The 22,131-nt window shown below is 29.9% G+C and overlaps 1 protein-coding gene across 1 annotated transcript in view; it reads left to right on the forward strand.

The window, feature by feature from the left end:
- Positions 1-22,131, forward strand: part of LOC140449701 (uncharacterized) — a 168,530-nt gene that overhangs the window by 42,542 nt on the left and 103,857 nt on the right. Inside the window, exon 2 of the mRNA XM_072543000.1 lies at positions 5,685-5,770. Coding sequence (XP_072399101.1) covers positions 5,698-5,770 — 73 coding nt within the window. The 5' untranslated portion in view covers positions 5,685-5,697. The remainder of the gene's footprint in view (positions 1-5,684; positions 5,771-22,131) is intronic.

The following is a 22,131-nucleotide window of genomic DNA, read 5'->3' on the forward strand; positions in this document are numbered from 1 at the left end:
TCTTATGTGCAACATTTGCCTTTCCATTGTTCTTTGGGTTTTTATGATTTTGTCCATGTTTGCTTTTGTAAATGTTCACGTTTGGCAACCATAAGTGAGAACAGGGAGTACGCATTGATTGTATACTTTGGTCTTAAGATGCTGTGGATATCTTTTGTTTTTAAGAATGTAGCTTAGTTTGCCAAATGCCGCCCATGCCAGTCTAACTCATCTTTTTATCTCTGCTGTTTGGTTTTCTTTGTTAAGTTTTATAATTTGACCCAGATATATATAATCCTGAACTTGTTCTTTTTCATCTTGTCTAATCCTCGTCGTGCTGTCTTCATCTGTATTTGTTATGATTTTGGTCTTGCTGTAATTCATATTAAGGCCTATCTTTCCAGGTTCTACGTCCAGTTCTTTTATCATTTCAAATAATTCTTCTTTTTTATCGGTTATCAATGCGATGTCATCAGCGTACCTTAGATGGTTCAAGCGTTGTCCACAAATTTTTATACCTTTTTCTTCCCATTCCAATCTTTTAAAAATATCTTCCAGAGCCTGATTGAAAAGTTTCGGTGATATTGTGTCACCCTGTCTCACGCCTCTATTTATTTGTATTGGATTTGTTCCTTCATATACTTTAATTGTTGTTTTGGCTTCCTTATATATATTGGCTATTAGTTCCGTATATCTGTGGTCAATTCTGCTGTTAATCAAAGAACTTTTCACTGCCCAATGTTCGACACTGTCGAAAGCCTTTTCGAAATCTATGAACGCTATATATAGAGCAATGTGGTATTCATTTGCTCGTTCTATAAGTATTTTCATACTTAGTAAATGATCACGTGTGCTGAATCCCTTTCTAAAACCAGCTTGTTTTTTCGACTGGTATCCGTCGAATTTTGTCGTTAAATCTGTTAGTTAAAATTTTTGTTAGGAGTGTATACATTACATTGAGGAGTGTTATAGGACGGTAGTTTTTTATATCTGCTTTATCCCCTTTCTTGTGTAGCATAATGGTTACGGATTCCTTCCAGTTGTTTGAGATTCTTTTTTCTTTTAATATACCATAAATTTAGTTTTCGATATTTTTACTTGTAGTCCAAATCTTTCACTTACTTCATTTACTTTGTTTATTAGTTGCTGTAAACTATTTAAACTGTCAGCAAAAATAACGGAGTCATCTGCATAGCGGATGTTGTTTATGCGTTCTCCATTTAAAAGGATTCCATGTTCGCCATTTTCCAAGGCTTCACTTAATATTTCCTCTGAATATGGGTTAGGTGAAAGTATACATCCTTGTCTAACGCCTCGCAGAATCTAGATCGCTTCCGTCGGTTCATCTCCAAGATTTATTCTTATTGTGGTATGTGTATTCTACATTCCCCGCAGTTTTTCTTTCCCTGTTTTCTTGGTAACGTAATAAATTCTAAAACTAGCCAATATTTTTGAATATTGCCTGTGTCATAGATATTATTATTATTGAAGATTTTTATAGTATTCTTAAAGATTCGTCATCAAGAAATTTAAGAAATTCAGACTATACTCCTTCTAGTCCTGGAGCTCGCCCTTTTTTTAGTGATATTATGGCTGCTCTTATTTCTGCCATCAGTATAGGTGGTCCTGTTTCCGTAGGTATTGGGGACTGGTTCTCCCTCTCATCAAGAAATAAATTTCGTATGTGATTTTTGCAGGTATTATCAATACTTTCTTTGTCCACGATGACCTCTCCGTTGTCATTAACAAGTTTACTTACTCTTCTGTTTTTACATTTACCTGTAATTTCTCTTACCTTTTATGCACCTTGAAGTCGTCGTATTTACTTTGTAGAATTTCGATTTCTTGACTTTTTTTCTTCAGTTGTTCTTCATCTGATCTTTCTCTGTATATCTCTTTGTAATGTTTTATACATAGAGTTATTGTTCTTATTTTTCCTTCTTTCTTTCATCGGCTGCAGAATCTCTGTCGCCATCCATGTCTTATTCTCGTTTAATTAAGGGATTCTATCTTCTCTTCTGTGCTTTCCGTTGTATTATCGATTTCTTTGATTTTTCTATTTATTGGTTTGCTGACTATTTGTTTTACTTTACTACACTTCAGTTTTCTCATGTCATGTTTTTTACAGTTTTCCGCGTCTTCTCTTTAACTTGGTTCTACACACGCCCACTAAAGGATTGTGGTCAGATTGAATATCAGCGTCTGGGTAGGTTTTAACACTGTTGAAACTATTTCGATATCTTTTGTTAACAAGTATATAGTCTGTTAGGTTTCTTATAATAACGTCTTCTCCGTTGTCTCTAGGTGGTAGTCTAGGGCGACTAGGTGGTAGTTTGTAAAATGTGTTTAGCACGATTAAGTCATGTTTATTTGTTGGTGACTGCAAATGCTGGTCGGACCAATTATAGAATACAGCTAGTGCGGTTGCTAATTCCAGCTACTGGTTGGAATTATACTTCAAGAATATGTAGAATATTTATAGCAGCGGCCACCTACTGCAGTATATTAGTCCCTCTGGTTGACCATGTGGTTTTAGGGGAGGTCCCTCCCGAGTAAGAGGGACAAGTAAAGTATAAATCAAGCCAAAAAGCCCATGAAATGATTTAAAAATATAAATGAATTTATTAGCAGAAAATCCAGCTAAAATTGACAATAAATATTATAAAAAATAATTCCCCTTTTGTTGAATTGAAGTTTTCCTACATCGGCATTGAAGTAAAACTAACATGAAAAGTCAAAAGTTTGTCAACTGCAGTAGAACATAGCAAATGTATATATATATATATATATATATATATATATATATATATATATATATATATATATATATATATATATATATGTCTAAATCACAGAGCATAATGGGGTTTGAATATAGGGAATTAGAATATAATAATGGAAAGATTAAAATTTAAAAATAAAGATTAAGTAGAACATGTGGTTCTAATTTAAAAATCTATCATTTTTGAATGACTAACACGACGTAAGACAAGTAACGATAAAAAATTAAAAAACTTTGTTTTGTTAACTGTATTATTTTTGGTTAGGCTCTAAACCAACTAAGAAACAAAAAAAAACCCAAGGAGAGATGACATACCAGCAGAGAGTCTAAAAGCAATGGGCGAGATTTGCATAGATATAATACTGGATATGTGCAACATGATATGAATCACAGGTGAATGGTCTAATGAGTGGTGCGAATCAACGTTTATCCGTATCCACAAAAAAAGGATCGCCAACCGTATGCAGCAATTGCAGAACCATGTAGTCCTCATGCAAGCCACATCCTGTTACGTATAATTAATAAAAAGCAAAGAACTTTCTACTTCCAGAGATAGCCAAAGAACAAGTAGCAGGAAAAAGAAAGCATGAGCAGATGTTGAACATCATGGGAATAGAGCATCCAGTATAATTAAAAATATGGGAGTACCTAAGCACCTAGTTAACCCAATAAGAAATCTGTGTAATAAAAAGTCAGCCAAAGTTTAAATACACCTAAAATATTCGAATGCGTTTAAAGGAGAATAACTTGCCGCCTCTAATTTGGCAGTTGGGATGTGTGGTTGAGCTGCATCCAGGTCCAGACAGAGTTTCCAGGGTGGTGTCCATAAAGACGACGAGAGGGATCATCAAGAGATCAGTATCTGTCATCTGCCCTCTATAATGCAGTGAATAGTGCTAGACTCTTGAATAATTTTGCTCATTAAAATTGTTAAGTTATTATATTATTTTACAAGACTTTACCCTTTCAAGTTGGGTGGCCTGTTCCGTTTCGCATCTATGTTTATTTTAAACTTATTTGTCACAGTAATAATATATTCATTTTTTATCTCTATTCAAACATACGCGCCACTAACTAGAGCGCTTTATATTTTTACCGTTAAAGTAGAAACCAGCTTTTGCCGCGAACAACTTTACTTTGCTCTCAACACCAGACCAAGTCTGTAATTTATAAAATACGTAATAAAAGTGTATCAACCCTTACAGTTTTTTCTTCATGTGGTCCTTCGAGCCGGATAGGACAACTTGCCGGCTAATTAACTGAATTTAGATTGAATCAAACTGCACAAATGTCTTTGATAACTGCTGATTAATCCGACGCGAATGGACCCTGAAGAAAAAACGGTACTACAAATTAAGTGTAGATTAGCAATTGCCCAAACCGCAACAGCCAAATTAATTAAAATATGAAAGGACAGAACAATAGAAACGAATACTCAACTCTTATGCCCCTATTTTTCCCATTGCTACATACGCAGCTCAAACAAGAACTCTCAAAAAAATCGATAGGAGTAAAATCAAAGCCTTAGAAATGTTGATCTATTGAAGAATTCTATACGCGTCCTGGAGAGAGCCTAGAAGAAACCTGTTAATTCTGGAAGAGCTTTATATAATAGATAGGCTATTAAAAAAAGTAAACCGAGCATGCCTAAATTACTTCGGTCACGTGGCTAGAAAAACAGAACTTATGGAGTAGAAGGAAAGGCAGAAGGCCGAAGACTAAGACAAAGGTTTCCAATAAGATGGGCAGACCAAATGAAGACTAGGGTGGGAAAATCCCTGCATGAAATGAAGCCTTACTTGTGCCATCTGGCACAAGTTCGCAGTCAATGTAGACAGCACGCGTATAACAATAGTTAAAGTGTCACCACGCCATGAAAAGGGCTCAAGAAATGAGGACAGGGATTATTTTTTGCTCAATAATTTGAGGCTAAAAAGAATCACTTTTGTTTCCACGTTACTTTGAAATTAAAACTGATGAAGTCAAATTCAGTCTAACATTGTCTAAATATTCTATAATGTATTATTTTAAACAAATTCTTTAAAAAAAAAGAGCATGGAACATCAGATTTACTACTCCAATATCGGAGTATTTACGTGAATGTGGATAATGTAGTGAGGTTACGAGAAATAAGCAGATAAGCAGAATAATTTCTTGAAATCTTAATTACATCCTTCATCGTGTATTTCTAAGTGGCCTTTTGAAAACCGTTTTAATTAAACATTTTCTTTTGTTTACTCAACAATTCGAACACCGTCAGATCAATGTTTTCCAATTTACTATCATTACATCAATTTGTACATCAAAAGGTCGTTTTGCTGCTACTTATGTACTGGGTGTGTAATGGTTCTACGAGAATTATAGCTAATAGTGGTTTTAAGATGTGTAGACTTCTTTTTATTATATAATTACAGCAAAAAATTCATTAAAAATACTATATATATTATCTATAAAAAGGGTATACTTATTAAATTGTCTTTGTATTAAATTTAAGTCGAGAAATCGAAGACTTAACCTAAGTGTACAAGCCTTTAGTGCTTCGATCGCTGTTTGAAATTTTAAAATAGCTACTAATATAATATATAATACTAATAACAATTTCAAACACCGATCGTAGCACGCGTAATGTTGACACGTACTAGCCCGCCGTATGCTTGTTGATTTTACATTGGTACTACTACTTCAACCCGACACCTTAGGGTAAATGGGTTTAGGATTATATATATACTACTACTTCAAATGGGGGCCTACATATTTGTATTTAGCAAAAAATTTTACATAAAATATACAATAGTTTTCAACCCTTGTACCTTCCATGCATATAGAAAGGACTTAACTGCCCGACTATTTAGAGCAGTTTTAAATTTTTTTAGTGCTTATTTTTAAATGTTTTTGTTAATTTGACCTACTTCTAATATTGCAGTATAAACCAACTAATGGATACCAAACCATCAGTACCACCACCTTATGATGAAGGTACACATCAGTATCAGCATCAGTCGCAACAGTGTAAGTATTTTTTTAGTAAATAGGCATGTAGATAATAACATTAATCAAATTTCAGGAAATTAGAACCATAATATTTTATCAAACCTGAATATTTATTATTTTTATCATATACATGGGAATGCTATTATGTTTTACATTGACTTGAAACTTTATCTCTACCTAAATTAAATCCTAAAGGTATGATAACTTTGTTCGAGGTGGATTACTCGGAATATGATTTTATTACAAAGCATCAGTTTTAGTTTACTCGTCGTCATAGATAGGTACACGGAAATTTTAATATATGTATTCTATATCAAGGTCATTTTGAAAGAAAACGCGAATTTTGTTATTTCAGACTTATTTAGAAACTGTTACTTTACTGAGAATATCAATGTTCAATATATATATATATATATATATATATATATATATATATATATATATATATATACGATAAACTTATGAATACATAATAAATACGCGTATTCTTGTTGTTCTTAATATATATATATATATATATATATATATATATATATATATATATATATATATATATATATATATATATATATATATATATATATATATACATTATCTATTAACAGTCCTATGGACGGCAAATCATTCAAATGATTTGTCATTTTCCAAAATTTACTCTCTTAATTTTTGGCTTTTTATGTTTGGAGCAAAGAAGCTGCATTTATTATTCAAAGTCTGGTAGATTGCATTATTGAGAGCCCCATCTTCTGTTATATCTCTGAGATGTAGTAATTTGCAGAAAACTAGGTTCCCTCGAATTTTGCGTAAAGATCCTTACAGTGCCATAGTTACAGTACCGTTTTCCAAATAAAACTCTTTTACTGATGTTTTAATGAAGATACAGTACTCTTTTACTTGTTTACTTATACAAAATTCAAGGATAAAGTTTCTCTTCTGGTGCCTTTCACACTTGATTTGTTTAAAAAGATTCACTCAAAGGGACTATCTCCGAAAATCGTTTGCCGTCTGTGATCTAATGTCTCGCAGGCATTATGAAAGATATGGTTGACTGTTGTAGGTCGTCTGATATAGCATTTGCAGTTTAAGTCTCTATAAAATAGCCTAATTTGGCCATGTGTTTGACCTGGTATGTTTTCACAGTGAGATTTATGTTGTATTTGTCTCCTGGCCATTTTCCGATGGCTGAATATGCATCTTGCCACATTCACAGCCTGATCTAAACCGAAGTATTAGCTGTTGCTTTTCTGGAAAATGCATTATTCTTTTACTTACAATGCATTCCTCGGTGAGCTAGAACCCATACCAGTTTGCCAGTATTACTTTCCGCCAGCCTATTGAGTTCCTCTAAATATTCCTCGGTACTCCCACAGTAGTCTAGAGTTCATCTGAAATATTTTAAGAGTTTCCATGGCTACTTTCTCTATTTCTCTTGTAAGCTGAATATTCCTGCACCCGACCCTTCTGCAGTTTTAGATCCATCTATGTACTAAGTATAACCCTGCAGTCTGGGACGAATGTTTACTATCTCCCAATCCTCTCATGAGCAAGTGACTACTTGAAAAAATATTTTAGACATATTTATGGGTACAATATGATCAGAAATTATCACCAATTAGATATCCTTAACTTTATTTCTAATGTTATTTCCTGATCTAACCGGTACGTTACTGAGGATTTCTCGCAGTTTATATTATACCATTCTCACCTCCCCCTTATAACTATGTGTACAGGGGGGAGATCTAATAGGGCCTTCATAAATGCTGTTGGTGTGCCCCTCATAGCCCCTGTAATTTTAGGTCAAGCACGTTTTTGCATCTTACTTAATTTGAGGGTGACACTTTTCTGCAGCCACCATACCTCTGGTGCATATTATATAGTTGTTGGTTTTACCACCATGTTATAAATCCAATATAACCATATCTGGTTTTAAATCCCACATCTTTCTATAAGTGCGTCTGACTACCATTAGTGTAGTTGCCGCTCTCTTGGCTACTCGTTACTCTTCTAAAACTTTACTAACCAGATTTAATTTCATAATTTTGGACTTCTAGGATTTTAAGTTAAGTCTTACATTCAAAGTTCATTCTGTCACTATAGGCAGAACCTTGTAACAAATAAAAATGCTGTTGACCCGCGTTAAAGTTCAAATGTAACCAATAAAAAGATACGCCAATACAGCAGAATATGAAAGGAGATTCCAAAATGCTCGACTGAAGAAAAAAGAGGATTACTTCATCCAACAAACAAATTTAAAGAACTAAAAACTAACAAAAACAGAAAACGAACAATATTTACTGGAAGTAAAGATTCGGGCCCCAAGGCAGTGTAAAGAGTATGCTTTACCAAGTTGTGACCTATATTAATAAAATATTTAGGGCCCTGAAATAAAGAAAGATAATAAGAAAAATAATGTTACATATTAAAACCCACTTAATAATACAGGGTGTCCAGAACCTCTCCTGACAAACAAAAACCGGAGATTCCTCAGATAATTTTAAGACGATTTAACTTAATTCACCTAGTCCGAAAATGCTTCCTAAGGGAGCTATAACTCTTTGAAGATGGCGCCTTGTAAGTACTTTTTTTTAATATCTCCAGAACGCTTCTATTTAGAAAAACGAAAACTAGTACTATTATTTATCCTTCAGAATTGAACCGATTTCATTAATTTATAATTTCTAGTACCGTTCATAGGCATCCGTTTTGGGTAGGTCAACGGTTATTTTAACTCCTACCTTTTTTGTCTGTAAGTTTTAACCATTTTTGATACTAGATTTTTAAATTTTGTGGTATTTTAGTGCTAAAAGGTTCTCTTACTTTAAGTCTGTAGAATAAAAAAATCGATTTTAAAATTTTTTGGTTTTTGTCATAAAAGTTAAATTAATAGGTACCTTTATCAATTTTATAAATAACCCTTTGTTTCAATAAATGCAGCACAAATTTCGTAAAAAAAATTTAAAAAGAAGCAATAAACATGAAACAAGATTTTATTTAAAGGTTTTTAAAAACAAAGTATTCATTACGATGGCACGAAACTACGAGTAACACAAAAGAAAATTATCAAAGGTAGGTAATAACAAAAGATGATCAATGTGATGACCATTAGTCTCTATGCATAAATTTTCCATTTTGCTTTGAGAACGTCGAATTCTTGAAAAAATTACAAAGTTTCCAAGTAGCTTCGTCGCAAAACAAAATGTGACCGAAAAAATCTTTATTATGATTTGTCTGATTTGATAACCATATAGCGACTTCTTTACTAGCAGAAAAATCTCCTTGTAGAAGTGCTTATACCTTTGTTAAATGGATCTTAATTTTCGTTGTATAAGATATTTCCTGCGTAAGATTTTGAAATTGTGGGATATATGGCAGATAGTCTTCGAAAGCTAATTGCTAAATTTCTCTCAACTTCTATTAAAATATCATCTTTATGTGCTACTATTACATCATTATGTCGTCCTGTCTTATTATTTTTAGGGAACACTGAACTTATTTTTCTTAATCAGGAAATTTTTTAGTGTATCTACGCTGCTCGAACGTTACACCTAATGTCACAATAAACTAAATGTATATCAGCGTATTCCTCATTACTAAAAACCATTTTTGTTGAAATGAAATTGTTGTGTTTTTGAACGTCCCAAAGTAAAAATTAAAAGATAAACTTCACGAACTGACAACAATTTGACAATTAAAAACGCAGGTTATACTTCCCTTGATAGTTCAAAGCCAACTAGTGCAAAAAAATATTAATTTAACTTTCATGATGAAAATACGAAAAATTTTCAAATCGAGTTTTCTGGAAAACGGTGTATTCTACCGACCTAAAATTTGAGTACTTTTTAGTATTAGAATACCTGAAAATCTAATAATCTAGTGTCACGAATGCTTAAAAGTTAAAAACAAAAAATTTATGCGTCCAAATAACCGTTGACCTATCCAAAACAGACGCCTATGACCGGTATTAGAAATTGGCAAATAATGGAATTGATATAAGTCTGGAGAATAAATAATAATAATACCAGTTTTCATTTTTCTCAATAGAAGCTAATTACAAACAGCCAGCTTCAAAGTGCTCTAGCTCCCTTTGGAAACATTTTTCTACTAGGTGAATTGGGTTAAATTGCCATAAAATTATCTGAGGAATCTCCGGTCTTGGTTTGTTAGGAGAGTTTCTGGATACCATGTATATATAATGTTTATATAAAACAAACTGAGATCGCTAGTTTAATATTTAATTAAAAAAAAACAAAAAATGCAATATGTGATAGTGAATAAAATTAGAAAAAACTGGAAAACATACATAGGAAATACTATGACAGATACAGACCTCAGAGAAGATCACTGGAAAAATGTAGTGCTGTGGAGGACAAAATCTGCGAACTTATAATGGGAAAAGCCGAAGAAGAAGAAGAATAAAATTAGCAATCGATTGAAAATAATAAGGGATAGAGAATAGACGCGAAAATGGTACCATTGTGACCAGCGGTCATTATAAACGTGCGTATTAAGCCCGCCACTCACGTTCCAATGCTGCAGTACGATTTTATCGAATGCTACAAAATTGAACGTAATTTGATCGTGTATTTCCAATACACGATCAAATTACCGGAGTATTGGAGATAGTCCAATTGTTTAATATAGTGAGTTAAATGAAGATTAAAAATTATGCATATATTTAATGCATATTTATAATTATACACAAATAATTATTGAAGATTATAAAAGTATATTAGAAGAATATTGGATGGACATTGGAAGGAATTAAAATTATATTATGATTGGAGATTAGTATAAATCAACTTATAATAATTGGATATTGGTATATTGAAAAGAAGAATAAATATAAATGGTGTTTGTTGGTTTGCTTGGTGGTTTATAAATGCTGGTGAAGAAAAATATATCTTAAATTGGTAGAAGCTGATAATTGGAAAAAGTAATTTCACCAAAAACAAGGATAACCGAAGTACGAAGACATTCAGTGGTGATTAGAATCTATATAGTGGAAAACAGTTCATTTAGGCATTCAGTGAAAGAAAGGTACAAAATTTTGTTAATATAATTTAGTTAATGTCATAACAATTTCAATTTTGAAGATAGTTTGTTTAAATTTTACATTGTCTATAGAATTTAATTAGTTTTATAAGAGTATCAATTTAAAGATAGTTTATTTTAAATTTACATTGGCTAGGTTAGATATATATGTGTGTTTCATAATAGTTATAATAAAGATAATTTAAAAAAGTACTTACAAACTAATTCTTTGAGAACCGCGATAAAAACCCTATATTATTAAAAATACTCATTGCTCATCATTCAAACAAACAATACATCATAACAATTTGGCACCCAACGCGGTGGCTCTCTATTTAAAAGAATTAGTTTGGGAAGATAAGTGCTCTCATATAATTAAATTAATTATTAGTAGAAAGGAAAAATTATAGATTTTATTTTTAATTATATTTGAACAAGTCAAGTCTCAAAATGTCTCAAGGAAAGAAAGGTACAAGAAGCAAAAAGAATGAAGAAGATGTGGAAGTAGAAACACAACCTATACAAGAGGAGAGTTTAGTTCAAGTTCCACAAGATACTGCAGAAATGAATCCAGAAAGAGAGGAAAATGTCAATATGGCAGCTTTGATGTCATTAATGATGCAGATGAACAAGACAATGGAAGAGAATACGAAAAAAATGGAAGAGAATACGAAAAAAATGGAAGAGAATTCAAAAGAAGTCAAAGAAGACATAAAAAAAATAGAACAGAAAATGGAAGAGAATACGAAAAAAATGGAAGAGAATTCAAAAGAAGTCAAAGAGGACATGAAAAAAATGGAACAGAAATTGGAAGAGAATTATAGAAAATTAGAAAAGAAAATAGAAGATAATAATAATAAAATTGTAAAACAAATGGATAAAAAACTTGAAGCTGCAGAGAAAAAAGTAGCAAATGAAATAAAAAGTATACGGAATGACTACAAGAAAAGGATAGACAATGAGAGGACAGAAGTAAAGAGGATTATTCCCTTATTATTATAGATATAGAACAGAAAATAGAGTTGCAAAAATGTAACTTAGAAGTAAAAATTAACGAAGACAGGAGAAACACAGAAGAAAAATTAGACGATATACAACAAAATATCCAAATAAATTGTAATCAAATAAGAAATGTGGAACAGAGAATAGATGATATTTCACAAATGAGAGACATAGGGAGACCTTACTTAAATTTAACAAATGAGACTGGGATTAAATTCTCTGGTAATATAAAAAATTTGCATCCTAGAGTATACATAAATAGTTTAAAACATAAATTAAGATTTGTGAATAATATTAATGATATTAAAGATTATATTAGAATGACATTAAATGACAATGCAGCAACTTGGTTTGCTAGTATTGAGAATGATTTAGATAATTTTCAAACATTTGAAAATAAATTTTTAAATTATTATTGGGGTGAATTAGAGCAAGCCAAGTTTAGAGAAATTCTATATTTTGGAAAGTATAATCAAAATTTAAAATCAAATATGGTAGATTATGCATTGAAATTGATAACAGTTGCAAAATATTTAGAACCACCACTTAGAGAGGATGAAACAGTCTTAAATGTATCTAGACATTTTGATGCTGATGTTGTGCAAACCGTAACTGTACAAAATATTCAAACAATAGATAGTTTTATTAATTTTATTCAAAGAATACAAAGAGGCAATATGACAAGTAATAATAACAACAGAAAAAACAATAATAACTTTCAATATAATAAAAATGATAATCAACAATATAGACAATCATATAACAATAATACTAGGTATGGTGATAGTTTACAAAATTTTAATAATAATAACAGTAATCCAAATAGACAGAACTTTAATAATAATACTAGTTATAATAGACAAAATTTTAATAATAATACTAATTATAATAGACAACATTTTAATAACAGTACTAATAATAATAGACAAGATTTTAACAATAGAAGAAAATACAAAGCGACCTAACTATAACAGACAGGTAAATTGTGTTCGAAGGAATAGAAGCTGCGAAGACAGGGAACGAAATAGTACAAGGCAAGAAAATGTGAGTAGAAGTCATAGTAGGGAAAGACATAGGACATCAGATCCAAGTGGTCAGATACAATCTGACAATTCTAATAATCAAAATTTTGTGCAGTAAACTTTCTGAATTACAAGTTAGGCCATTGCTATTATGAAAAACCTTCTGAATTTATTTCTCTAGATGAAGATAAAATTATTGAATCTATTAATTTAATTTATATAAATGCTTTGGCCAAAAATAAAATGATTAAAATTATGATAGATACTGGTTCAGAAAGTACTTTAGTCTCGGAGAATTTTATTTTTAATACATTAAAACTATCAGATATAATAAAGATTCCAAAAATTAAAATTATTGGTGCAAATAATAAGAAGTTGGGTGAAATTGATAAACTAGCTAATTTTAAAATTTATATTCTTAATAAAGAAATTAATATGCAAGGATTTATTGTCAAGGATTTATGTGTTGATATATTAATGGGAAATGATGAATTGGAAAAGAAGAAAGTAAAGATAGATTTTGAAGAAAAAATGGTAACTTTGGAAGGGCAAATAATTAAATTTATGCAGAAAGATGAGGTGGAAGAAGGAATAAGAGTTGATAGGATATTATTAAAAGAAAATAATGATGTTTATGAAAAAGAAATGTATTTTGATGATAGGGAAATGTCCCAAAAGAATGTAAAGAATAATTGTAGTGAATATTTAAGGAATGGAAATTTTAAGCAGATGGATGCCTACGAGGTGGAGTGCGTAAAATTGGAAGCAAGGAATAATGAGTACATAATGAAGAATAATGTTATTTGTAAAGAAGAAGATATGATGAAAGTTTTAAATTGCCCTGAAGAATATAAATCAATAGTCATTTCCATATTGCAGCAACACAAGGGACTTGTCAATAAAGAAAATAGAATTGCACAAAATTATATCCATAGTATAAAAGTTAAAGAAGAAAAAGATTTTAAAACAAAATCATACCCAATACCATATAAATACAGAGAAGAAGTAAACAAAACAATTAATAATATGTTAGAAGATGGGATCATTGAGAAGGCAGACACATGTTTTATTAACCCCATAGTAGTAGTACGAAAAAGATCAGGTGAAATCAGGTTATGTTTGGATGCAAGGAATATTAACAAGATTACTGAAAAGCAATTTGAAGCACCAATGAGTATAGATGGAATATTAGGAAGAATTACAGGAATGTCATTTTTCACTAAAATCGATTTACAGCATAGTTTCTGGTTAATACCTCTAGAAAGAAAAAGTAGACAGTATACAGGATTTCAGATAGATGGAGTAGTATATCAATTCAAAGTAGTACCATTTGGACTTCAATCATCTTGCAGTGCTCTATGTAGATGTCTTCATGATATTTTGGATCAATATGAACATTTTGTAATTCACTACATTGATGATATCTTAATTTTTTCTAAAACAGCTGAAGATCATGAGAAACACCTAAAAATTATAATAAATAGATTAGACAACGTTGGACTAAAAATAAATCAAGAAAAATGTACATTTTTTCAAAAAGAAGTAATATATCTAGGTTATAAACTTAACACTAAGGGAATCGAAATGGATCCAGAACGGACACAAGTCATTCAGGAATATAAAACACCACACAATTTAAGAACTTTAAGAGGATTTATTGGAATAATTAATTATTATAAAAGGATGATACCAGATCTAAGTATAAAAGAAATTCCATTACTTGAACTACTGAGAAAAGGTGTAAAATGGAGATGGGATCAGAGAAGAGAACTAGCATTCCAAGAAATTAAAAACATTTTTCTGTCAAATTTAAAAATATATTATCCTGACTACACACAGCCATTCATATTAAGAACAGATGCATCCATAGAGAGATTATTAGGGGTATTATTACAAATACATGATGGGGTCGAATACCCAATACAATTCATTTCAAGAATCACAAAGCCACATGAAAAGGGTTACTCAGTTTCAGAATTAGAACTAGCAAGTATAATACACTGTGTCACAAAATTAAGATTTTATTTGTTGGGTAATGAATTTACAATAGAAACAGATCACCAAGCTTTAACGTCTATATTAAATAACAAATATGGAAACAGTAGAATACATCGGTGGAGTCTAATACTTAGTGAATACTGCTTTGAAATCAAATACATTTCTGGAAAATCCAATATAGTGGCAGATGCTTTATCAAGGTTAGAAAATACACCACAAAAAGGGCAGCGAACAATAAAAATTGGATTAAATCAATTAGTAGAAAGTACTGGATTATATTCTAAAGAAGAAATTATAAGAGATCAGATCAATTTGAGTGAAAAACAAAAAGTCCTTAGGAAAGATGGGGTATATTATAAAATAATAAATGGCATAGAAGTATATGTAATAACTAGAACTTTAGCAAAGAAAATATTGAAAAAATTACATAACAATTATATGCATATTGGTTCAAGAAAGCTATGGATGCTATTTAGGGACAATTATTTTGCAAAGAATGACATAAGTATAGCAAAAGAAATTACTACCAAATGCCCAATATGTCAACTAAACAAAAAAAAGAATTTCAAAAACCAGAACACATATAAATCTAATGTTGTATATGAAAAACTAAATACAGTTTCCATGGATTTTATTTCAAATTTAGTTCTCAGTCCAACAGAAAAAAAGCATATACTAGTGATAGTTGATTTATATACAAAATTTATTAAACTATATCCCTGCTCTAGAACAAATGTTAAAACATTAAAATTATATATTAATCAATTTTTCGAAGAAATAGGACCATTTAGAAATTGCATAATAGATAATGCTACATATTTTAACAACCAAAAATTTCGGGCATTTTGTGAGAAAAAGGGAATCAACATTCATTTTACCAGTATCAGACATCCTCAGGCAAATCCTGCAGAAAGATATATTAAAGAAGTTATAAAATATTTAAGGATACTGTGCCAAAATCAACACGAAACTTGGCAGCAACATATACCACAAGTAGAGTATTTTTTAAATAATACACATAATTTGAATACAGAGGAAGTACCAGAATATTTAATGTTTGGCCATATAGGAAACAGAAAATGGATTAGTGAATATAATCAGGATATGTTAGAACAAGTAATGCAGAAAGTGAATAACCGAATTAGGAGGAAAGCTGAAAAATATATCAGAAGACAAAATCGAAATATAAAAAAACCAATCACATTTCAAAAAGGAGACCTAGTGTTAATTCGTTCACTTAGAAAAAGTAATGTTAAAGAAAACCGTTGTAAGAAATTACAACCAATGTTTGAAGGTCCATATACAATTGAAAATCAGAATGGACTAAATAGTTATGTGTTAATAGATGCAGAGAACAGACTAAGAGGCATATTTCATATCGACGACATTTTTCAATATCATGAAGAGATTGAATAATGTTTTCTATACCTTTAACACAAATATAATAACACTAATAACTTACTGATAGATCCATTTCATAGATAGATGGTAGATTTCTTTGTTGTGAATAAATTTGACATCATACTTGTTGAATTTTGTACATATGGAAATTGTTTGGTACCCTAAAAATCATAATTTGGGGTTATATACAGAATTGATTGTGTAAATGTCTTTATAAAAAGTGTAAAACTTACCAATTCATATGGATGAAAGCCTGTTGAATGGAAATAATTCCTAGATTTTGTCTATAAATAAACAGAACACAATATAGATTATATTTTTAATTAAGGTTATATTTTATTCTCTGATATAATATCCATTGCTCCATTTGACATGACAGTTTGACCATAGAATAGCCGAAATGTGCTCCGTTGTTCTCTGCTTTGACATAGACAGCGAACAGGGATGTATTTGATAGAACAAGTAAAATAGGAAATTAAATTATTTCATTTATTATAATTACTAAGGTATGTGGATAAGAAAATTAATATTTAAAAAAATAATAAGTAAATTATTTATTTTAAATTTAATTTTGGGGTGTTGAAATGATATTGTTTAAAAAATTAATTTATAAGTTATATACTAGATAATTTTAGATATAACAAGTATTTAGTTATTTTAAGAAGTTAAATACTAGAGAATTTAATAAAAATATATTTATGTGAGGGCATTTTAAGAAATTAGCATATAATAATTGTAAAAAGTTGTATTTTAGTAGTTATGATTTTGTAGATATATTTAAGTGAGCCATGTGCATAGGCAACCAACTATACAGTAAATTGACAGATAGAAATTAATCATAATACGAATATAAGTGGGGTTATAATAATAATGTTAGTTTAAAATGTTTAATTTATATATATTTAATGATTTAAATGTTTATTCTGATCTGAAAAGCCTAAATGTCAACAAAATTATTAATAGAAAAGAATGGAATTCTCTGGATCACCGGAGATGGCCATGTTTGCGAAATGGTTTGTTCCAGAAAATTCAGACATGTATTTAATAGAACAAATTGGAACATGATCTCTTACCAGATGATTCTAGAATATCCAAAAAGATATAAATACCCGTGATTTGGATTCAAGATGGCAGTTTTTAGTCAGAAGTCAGGCAGTTTATTATGAAAGTTAGTAGAAGATAGACACAATTAGTTAGTGAAGTCAATTGTTCACAGTTTTAGTAAGTCAGTCAAGCAGTTTAGTAAGAAATATGAAAGTTAGTTGGAGATAGTCCAATTGTTTAATATAGTGAGTTAAATGAAGATTAAAAATTATGCATATATTTAATGCACATTTATAATTATACACAAATAATTATTGAAGATTATAAAAGTATATTAGAAGAATATTGGATGGACATTGGAAGGAATTAAAATTATATTATGATTGGAGATTAGTATAAATCAACTTATAATAATTGGATATTGGTATATTGAAAAGAAGAATAAATATAAATGGTGTTTGCTGGTTTGCTTGGTGGTTTATAAATGCTGGTGAAGAAAAATATATCTTAAATTGGTAGAAGCTGATAATTGGAAAAAGTAATTTCACCAAAAACAAGGATAACCGAAGTACGAAGACATTCAGTGGTGATTAGAATCTATATAGTGGAAAACAGTTCATTTAGGCATTCAGTGAAAGAAAGGTACAAAATTTTGTTAATATAATTTAGTTAATGTCATAACAATTTCAATTTTGAAGATAGTTTGTTTAAATTTTACATTGTCTATAGAATTTAATTAGTTTTATAAGAGTATCAATTTAAAGATAGTTTATTTTAAATTTACATTGGCTAGGTTAGATATATATGTGTGTTTCATAATAGTTATAATAAAGATAATTTAAAAAAGTACTTACAAACTAATTCTTTGAGAACCGCGATAAAAACCCTATATTATTAAAAATACTCATTGCTCATCATTCAAACAAACAATACATCATAACAATATATATATATATATATATATATATATATATATATATATATATATATATATATATATATATATATATATATATATATATATATATATATATATATATATATATATATATATATATTGTTATGGATCAGTTTATCGATCAGAAATAGAATAAAGAGTTTTTTTTATTATTTTAATAAACCGCGGGCATATAAGTTAAAATACAACCCTGTACTTATTTGTAATAGTTAGAATAAGAGAAAACATTGTTCCGTGACGGGACCCTGACGAGTTTTTCCGTGAAAGACTGAGTGAATAGTGAAAGGACAATGGAACCCGTATCATTATAGATTTAGGAATAAACTTGTAATTGTATTTTGCGGTGGGCATTTTTCGAAAGTAAATAAGAATTAGATTTATATATGAGATAACAAGAATTTGGTAACTTATTTCTGTTGAAAAAGGCAAAATTGTTAATGGTTTCTGAAAAGTAATTTGTAGTAATTTGAGTGAAAGTAGTTTATTTGTTTTAAATATCATATTGGAAATTTTCTAAATTGAAAATAAGTGGGAAAGATGAATGCTTATGATTGGTTAAAAAGGAATGGTGGGAATGAGAGAGTTGAGAAGGTTGTCTGGGAGAGATTGAAATAATTATTATGTTACCGGCAGACCAGAAGAGAAGACGTGTTTTCGTGTAGTCAATCTGAGTAAGAGTGTTTTCGTTTCTTAGTGAAAAAGGTGGAAGCTGAGAGCAGATCAAAATCGAGAAGATTAATACCTCTTTTGAGTCTGCATAGTCCACGAGATATAATTGAGAAAGAAAGGAGAATTTGTGAATAAAGAGTACCGGTCAAAAGAGGCTTGGGCTTGTGTTTTCGGAGGAGTAGTTTGCTGGTATGCGGTTTGGATCGATGCTGAGAACGGGAAAGATTTGATGGTAGCCGGACATAATCAATCAAGGAAGGAACTGTGGTTTGATCGAGAGGAGACATCATTGGTGTAAAAAAATAAAGGTCAGTCAAATAATTTGAATGAAAGAAAATTTTAAGATATTCTAAAGATAAAATCAAATATAAGCATACGAACTAAGATTCCAAGTTTCAAAGCGTTATTTTTTTGTGAATAAATTATATTTTTATATGGTCATTTTTTTAGTAGATATTATTATAAAACAGATCAATAGATAGTTTGTAATTAAAATTAAATTTAGAGTATAGGAGTTTGTTGGGAAAGATAATTGCCCACAAAAGTTATTTATTAATATTGATCGTATTGCTTATTGAAAATAAATAATAATTTGTATGCATATTTATGTTGTTTTAATGTTAGTTCCGTTTCCTGTTCTATCCCGATTATGAGCAACTAGGAGATACTGAACCCACTAGAAGAGATATATAAAGTAAACTGATTAAAATAAAATTAAAAAGGCACCCTGAGAATTTTTAATAGTAATTGATTTGTATGACTGCATAAATTAGTGAATTAATTAATCAAATAATTGGATTAATTAAATTAGTGTTAATTAATAATAAAACATCATAAAGCAGATCACAACAACATGGCAAGCCAACGTGGGGCTTAAAAGTATCCCTAGTTTGAATTTTAAGGATCAGAAACGGAAAACAGGTGATTGAGAGAATTTATTTGCCCGTCGGAAAGAATTTGATATATTTATTTGAAAATTTATGAAATACTATTTTGAGTTATTTTATCTAGGTACAATTTTACATTTATTCTATTTTTGATTGATTTAATTTTTTGATGAATTTAAAATTTATGTGATAAATTGATAATATTTGGGGAAAGAAAAATTTGTGTATATACAGCAGACCGGGTATTTTCGAATTTTATATCAGGCGGGGATAAAACTCAAATACATGTCGAACACAAGAAGCAAAAGCAGAGAAAACAAAAAACAAGAACATTTAGAACAAGAAGACATTTTAGAAACAATAATCATGGAAACGGAAAAACAGGACCTATCAGGTATGGAAAAATTTGTACAAATGATGATGCAGAAAATGGATGAAAATCAGCAGAAAAATCAACAAATAATGAAAAGAAATCAGCAAGAAAATAACAGAAAAATGGATGAAACAAAAAGGACAATACAAGAAAATCAGAAGGAAACAAAACAAGCCATAGAAGAGAACAACAAGAAAATAGAGGAACGCATAGAAAAGTATGAAAAGGAAATAAAAGAATGTGTGACAATGATGAAAAATGATATGAAAGAACCAGAAATGAGAACTAAAGATAATTTGGAGGAATTAGAATGCAAATTTGAAAATGTAATGAAAGAAGACAAGAAAGAAATAGAAAAACAAATTGAGGATATCAGAAAACAACGAGAGACGGGAGACAGGAGAGAAGTCCTCATCCAAAGTCCGGGTGACATAAAAATACAGTTTGGCGGGGACGTAAAAAAATTACACCCAGTAATTTTCATCAACAATTTAAAAAAGAAAGTACGACATATCGGTAATTTCGAAACAGCAAAGAGAACGATAAGGTACCATCTTAAAGGAAAGATTTGATGGTAGCCGGACATAATCAATCAAGGAAGGAACTGTGGTTTGAATAATTTGAATGAAAGAAAATTTTAAGATATTCTACAGATAAAATCAAATATAAGCATACGAACTAAGATTCCAAGTTTCAAAGAGTTATTTTTTTTGTGAATAAATTATATTTTTATATGGTCATTTTTTTTTAGTAGATATTATTATAAAACATATCAATAGATAGTTTGTAATTAAAATTAAATTTAGAGTATAGGAGTTTGTTGGGAAAGATAATTGCCCACAAAAATTATTTATTAATATTCATCGTATTGCTTATTGAAAATAAATAATAATTTGTATGCATATTTATGTTGTTTTAATGTTAGTTCCGTTTCCTGTTCTATCCCGATTATGAGCAACTAGGAGATACTGAACCCACTAGAAGAGATATATAAAGTAAACTGATTAAAGTAAAATTAAAAAGGCACCCTGAGAATTTTTAATAGTAATTGATTTGTATGACTCTGCATAAATTAGTGAATTAATTGATTAAATAATTGGATTAATTAAATTAGTGTTAATTAATAATAAAACATCATAAAGCAGATCACAACAATAAATATATATATATATATATATATATATATATATATATATATATATATATATATATATATATATATTATTAAATAAGATTAAACATATTAAAAGTTAATTATTAAGGTAAATATTAATTAACTAAATATTTTTTTCACATTTATTACAAACGCGTGATAATTAATTACTATCACATTTATGATGTTAATTTTTAAAATTTAAACAAAGAGAATATTTCATGATTGTGCTTATCTTAGTTAAATATCTTACTACTTATTTCAAAAGCATTTCTAGTTAATCATAGATAATCATTTTTGAGATAACATAGGTAATTTCTATTTTAAGAATATTGGTATTATTAAATAGAAAGCTGTATTTTTATTATATACACTGAAGAGACTAAAAACATTTAGAAAATATTGCCACTTAAAAGGTAGGTATTGTAAGTAAAAGATAATCATCTTCGATTACGACACTTCATCTATATTTCGAATAATTGTTGTATTTCTATGTTTGCCATTATTTAAATGTTTCTTTGTTTGTTTGTGTGTGTGTGTGTGTGTGTGTGTGTGTGTGTGTGTGTGTGTGTGTGTGTGTGTGTACACGTGCGCGCGCGTCTTTGCGTGTCTGTGCGTGTCTCTGCATGTCTGTGTGTTTGTCTGTGGGTGTCTGTGCGTAAATGTGCGCGTCTGTGCGTGTCTGTGCGGGTCTGTGTCTGTGTCTGACTGTGTGTGTTTGTGTGTATGTCTTTGTATGTGTGTATGTTTGTTTGTTTGTGTTTTGTGTGTACGTGTTTTGTGTATTTGTTTGTTTGTTTGTGTGTGTATGTTTGTGTGTGTTTGTGTTTGTTTGTGCGTG

Source organism: Diabrotica undecimpunctata, chromosome 9 (genome assembly GCF_040954645.1).
Source record: "Diabrotica undecimpunctata isolate CICGRU chromosome 9, icDiaUnde3, whole genome shotgun sequence".
In the NCBI taxonomy this organism is placed as follows: Eukaryota; Metazoa; Arthropoda; class Insecta; order Coleoptera; family Chrysomelidae; genus Diabrotica; species Diabrotica undecimpunctata.